General features: G+C 40.6%; 1 protein-coding gene across 1 annotated transcript in view; it reads left to right on the top strand.

The window, feature by feature from the left end:
• Positions 1-5,105, top strand: part of nyap2b (neuronal tyrosine-phosphorylated phosphoinositide-3-kinase adaptor 2b) — a 29,152-nt gene extending 24,047 nt beyond the window's left edge. Inside the window, exons 5-7 of the mRNA XM_016479763.1 lie at positions 2,893-3,756; positions 4,180-4,292; positions 4,383-5,105. Coding sequence (XP_016335249.1) covers positions 2,893-3,756; positions 4,180-4,292; positions 4,383-4,613 — 1,208 coding nt within the window. The 3' untranslated portion in view covers positions 4,614-5,105. The remainder of the gene's footprint in view (positions 1-2,892; positions 3,757-4,179; positions 4,293-4,382) is intronic.
• The last annotated feature ends 710 nt before the right edge of the window (positions 5,106-5,815 follow it).

The following is a 5,815-nucleotide window of genomic DNA, read 5'->3' as shown; positions in this document are numbered from 1 at the left end:
TAGGCTAGAATCTGTGATTGCGAAGTACAGTAAATATCCACACCGGTGCGGTGACTGACTGCCACACATTCACCTCAAAACATTAGATTCATCCATGCTGGAGCCAAGCCGCCGCACAACCCACGCAAGGAAGATAATTCCGCAGACAGCTGCAATTGCAGGTTTTCAAACAGAGATGGCGACACAGAGGCAAAATTTATGGACTGCAGCTTTAACATTTATTCAATTTATTATTAGGCTACTTTATATTAGTGCCTGCCTGATGGATACAAGTTATTTCTGAGCTCAGCTTTCAATTGTGACCAGTGGAATTGAAAACTAAACGTGATAGTTTGATAAAAAAAAAAATCGATAGCTTTATGTGCTATAAAGATAGCTTTATTTTCTAAGTGTGTTCCTCACTTAACATGAAAGGGAAAGTAGCCTACGCATTCGGGATAGTTTAAAAGAATAAATTGGAAAAAGCATGTTTATTTTAAATTACCTGAGACCCGAGGCCGCTAATACCGAACCCAACCCGTGTCCAAGGTACTCGTCGAAGTTTTGGACCCGGACCCGCTCGGGTCTTGGGTTGGACCTCGGGTTTTCGGATCCAAGTGGACCCGTGAAGACCTCTAGTGTGTGCCACACCTATCATAACTGCTTAATGCACTGCTTACCATGGACAGTCCAAAGAACACAAAACTACTTAATTACAGTTTTTCACATTTGCTAAGACACTAAATCCCATTCTCTGAACCAAATTATCAATAGCCTAAACCAATTTGTAAAATAAATCACTCTTTCTGCGAAACCTTAAACAAGTTTAGGCGGTTTACGCTGTTTGCAGATCTCATGCACTCTTTTTGCAAAACTCTAAACACATTCTCACTCACTAAAACGCAATTTGCACTGCGATTAAGTTGTGACGCAAAACCCTAAACAAAAGAAAGCAAAAGTTAAGCACAACTTCAATACGGTTGTCATCATTTGCACACAAAAATTCAAAACTGTTCACACTTGTTTCTAAATATGTGAATGTACAAAATATAAGCCAGTTCAAAGTGCACAGATGGCATGGGTGCATCCATCAATCTGAGAGGTATGAAAGAGTGCGTATATGAGGTGGAGGAAGAGGAGGTCGAGGAAGAGCAAGACCAAGAACAGTCATTTCAGATTAAACCAGAGCTACTGTGATAGACCATGTTCTTGTGTCTGGAATGACAGAGGCAGGACAAAGAGTTCAGATTCTCTGTGGCCACCATAATCAGTTGGAAAGTTTAAAAGAATAGCAAAAGAAGAGTGGAAGAGAATCTTGTGTAGAATTACAAGACTACTACGTTAGGGTGGAAGAACTGGCCTGTGGTGACAGAAACGTGCTGTCTATTCAAGGCTGGATCCGCCACACCAGAGTTTCCCCCCCCCCTTGCCTGCCTGTGACGTAGATGAAGTCCTCTGATTCTTATATATATATATTAGTTTTTTTTATGGGTGGTATATTCTCTAAGAAATTAACTAAACACTAAAACACTAATCCCCAATCTCTGAACCAAATTCTCACTAGCTTAAACCAATTTGCATGTGAATAATCCCGCCCACTCTAAAGCGGTACTGAACTGCAGTGGAAACGTGAGCCGTGCCGTGTCGTACTGTACTGAGCCGTGCCGAGCCAAGTCGTACCACGCAGTGGAAAAGCACCATTTGGAACCCCGGAACCCCAACCGAGGTGGTACTAAAAAAAAGTACCAGGTACTGTACCCAGTGGAAAACCCCCAAAAAGTGAACCGTACCGTGCTGTGCCATGCAGTGGAAAAGCGCCATTAAACACCCAAATTCTCACTAGCTTAAACCAATTTGTCGAATAAAGCACTCTTTCTGCAAAACATTAAACACGTTCAGGCAGTTAGTTTGCAAATCTTATGCACTCTTTTTACAAAACTCTAAACACATTCTCATTCACTTATGGCGCTTTTCCACTGCGTGGTACGACTTGGCTCAGCACGGCTCAGTGTAAGAAGTGGAGGATGAGGAGGAAGAGGATGAGGAGAGAAAGAGTAAGGTTTAGAGAGTGTTATCAAGGCTGGATCTGTCAGACCAGAGGTTTTTTTATCTTTGTCTAGCAAAAAAAGACAACTACTTGTGATGTGGACAAAATCCTCAGGCCGGACTCAAGCACAAAAACATTATGCTGAGACAGAATGAATCTCTCATTGACCCTGATTTTACAATTGCACAACTTACAGTATTTGAGTGTACTGTATGTAACATGCTATTCATTTAGAGTTTTATTTGACCTTTTTGGCCTTTGCAGTTGGACTGCAGTATTTTTGCAGTACCCAAGTGCTGAATATATACAAACATTCAGTACTATTCAGTGTTCAGCACAATACTATTCTTACAATACATACAGTATGCCGATACAATATATACTCCTTACTCAGTTGCAACTACTACACTTTTTTACAGAATTGCAAAGTTGTTTACTCAATACAATATATTTTTTCTGTAATGCTCTGGATGCTGTGTTCTTCATTTTTATCTGTAGTGTCTAATGAATGCTCTGTAGTGTTTATTTTATTGACTCGTGTGTGTGATCTGAGAGCACCTGTTGATTTTGAGTGCAAGTGAAATGTGTTTTGCAGTGGTTGTTTGATTTTGATGGAAGAGTCAGAGGTTTCGTGAATTTAGTTTGAGTATTTGGATTTGTGTTTAAGGTTTTGAGAAAATGAGTGATGGTTTCAAGAAATGCGTTTTAGCAATTAAAAAAAAAATGTAATGAATCCTTGAGTATCATGGGGACACCTAGTGACCAAATTTCAGTACTGCAATAATAAAAATTTGGAACACAGTGTGAATAGCCACCTATAGTTGAGATTAAGTCACTGAAATATCTGTAATTTCTCCCTCTTCTAGTTGAAATAAAAGGAAAAGGTCACAGTTCTGAGTACAAACGGGAGCACAAGGAGAGGAGCCATCACAGCAAAGAATCCAAACGGGACAAAGACCGCAGCAGCAATGGAAAGTCCTTGCATCGGCGTGACAGCAAAGACAGAGAACCAAATGGCATTGAAGCCTTATTTCGACATGACAGCAAAGACTGTGGATACAGTAACATTGAGCCATTAACCAGAAGTGACAACAAGGACAGGGGATATAACTGCCCAGAGCTGCCTCCCCGCCAAGAGAGCAAAGATAGAGGCAGTAGCAGTGAGGCACTGCCTCAACGAGATAGCAAAGACAGGGGCTGCAATAATGCAGAACCTTTTGCCAGACATGACAGTAAAGACCGAGGTTGTGTTGGTCCAGAGCACTTGCCCCGACAAGACTGTAAAGCTCTGTTGAGAAATGGTCCAGACAGCAGACGTAACAGCCGAGAGAATGTTTGCTATGGGATAGACCTTCTTTCCAGACATGAAAATAAAGATCTGGGTAGAACAGGTTTGGAACGTCAACGGGATAAAGATGGTGGCAAGCATGTCATAGACTCTGGTAAGGACAAGGAGAAAAGCAACCACAGTGCAGAGAGCAGGAGGGGAAGCAAGGAAAGGATCACCAATGGCAATGATGTCATGAGCAGATGGGACTGCAAAGATAAGGGAGTACACACAAATGAGACTTTACCCCGGTATGATGAGAAAGATAGAAGCAATTATAGCACAGAATCACCCAAAGCACAGGACAAAGATGCAAGGCCTGGATCTTCAGCCATGGCATCATCCACTTGGTCTGGACGATCCTCCATGATTCCAAATATAATGTTGGGGAATTCAAACTCTGGTAAGAACGAAATTTGTTTTACAGCCCAGCTAAAGCACAACTAGTTAGTAACATGTCTTAAATGCTGGCCCTGAGAAGGGATGCTTTGATGAAGCTGCTGACCAACTTCTCTACCTACTAGGTCTTCGAGCCTGGTCTTCAGCTTTTATCTTAGCCTGACTAGCTAAAAAAGTGAAGAAAAAAAAAACAGGCAATAGACCAGCCCATTCAGGCTGGAAAGCTAGCTTTGGCTGGTTTAAGTTTTTTTTTTTCTTCAGCAGAGTAAAAAGACAACGCTGGTTGATCAGCGTCACCATGAATTTGCTAGACCAGCAATAACCAGCAAAAATCAGCCTGATCTATTCTGGAAGAGCACAGAAATTCATGACAATCAAGACTGGTCTTTTCAAGTCTTTTCAACTGATGTTTCTTGTTCATCTGTAGGAAATTTCCTTGCAGAACTGAAGACGCTTCCAAAGGTAGGACGGTCTTCTTCCACAACAGTAGCACCATCTCCAAAAGGCACACCTCAGAGACAGCCAGCTGATGTCCAACAGGTATCGTCTTTATCACTGTACAGTACTTATTTGTGCAGCTGTAAAATTACATAGAGTTGACAACCTATGTTCTCTATATGCGTCCAATAGATGCCCCCTATGCCATGGTTGTATAGTGACAGCAACATGGTGGAGATGATCGAGAGGAAACAACGCCTCTGCCGGGAGATACGGTCTCAAGAACGTCTTGCTGACCGTAGCCCATGCAAGAAAGAAAGCCTGCCTACAATGCCAAGCTGGAAAAAAACTAGCGGGGCAAAGAAGCACAGCCCACCCCCCTACCCTACTCAGACTACAGTCTTCTGGGACACGGCCATTTGACTTTGTGGTCTTGTGAGCATATTAGGATCATGCTCTGTTGTTCATTATCAGGCAGGTTTGAACCCACCAAAAAGATGAGTGGTGTTACCGTAGCAATATTTCAGAGGTTGCAGTTTATGAGGTTTTCATATTATTGTTGATATCTAATATTTTTATACGCGGTGTGATTCCTTAATGACTTAGCATCAATAGATATTTTCAAAATTAAATACATTATCTTTGCAAAGATTATGTAGAGTGTTGCTACCATTCTTTTCTTTTCCAGCTTTTTTTTTTTTTTTTTTACTTCGCAATACACAATCAGTACCTTTTCATCAAGCTTTGACTTGCCTTTCTATTTTAAGAACTCTGGAAATGAAGTTTCTGTGGTATTTTACCACACTGAATGAAGTATATTTTAACACTGGACGTTATGGTGATTGGATTTGGGCTAGCTTCCTTCTCGCTGCCTTTCCACACATTATTAGATCATTTATTTTAATGTCTAATATTAAGAAATAAACAGATCAAACATTTCTCAAAAATCCATCAGAAAGGGTTAATTGTTTTTAACCACATTCTCATTTGCTTTGCCTTTAATTTTTCTAGTCATTGAAAGTGAGTGGTAGGTTTCAGAAAGTATGACTCTGATTTAAGGTCAGGTCATTGCACATAGAAAAAGGGTTAAAGTTTTTCTGTGTAATACAGAAAATGTCTCCTTTATGGGATGTTGTAACAGCTCTGTGTGTACATGACATGTACAGGTGTAAAACCCGAGGGACAGCCCTCTCCTCTTTGGGTCTGTGGCAATAGCTGGCGGGTGCCATTGAGAATTCTCCAAAGTGCAAAGATGGTCACCCAGAGATTAATGACAATCTGGAATATCAAAGGTTTTTTTTTTCATCTCAGCATTTTTTAAGGATTGTGTTCATGGACTGATAATTGTAAAATTAGATGATTTTTGTGTAATTGTCTTGTGTAGAATGACTGTGCCATAATTTATCATCAGTTAATGGAGTAGATTTGGATTTGGAATTGGAATTGGAAATTTTAGACAGACTAATATCTGTATTAGCAAAATAAACCAATGACCAATAGCTCTCATCTATTGTAAGAATGTAGTACCTATGGCCTCAAGGCCTGGTAACAGGGATTATGGCTGCATAAACAAAGAGAACTGCAATTCCACAATCCTCAATCACATATTACCTGACTGGATACCC

The sequence above is a fragment of the Sinocyclocheilus anshuiensis genome, unplaced genomic scaffold (assembly GCF_001515605.1).
Source record: "Sinocyclocheilus anshuiensis isolate Anshui unplaced genomic scaffold, SAMN03320099.WGS_v1.1 scaffold3182, whole genome shotgun sequence".
Lineage (NCBI taxonomy): Eukaryota > Metazoa > Chordata > Actinopteri > Cypriniformes > Cyprinidae > Sinocyclocheilus > Sinocyclocheilus anshuiensis.
This window is presented reverse-complemented; position numbering and strand designations above follow the sequence as displayed.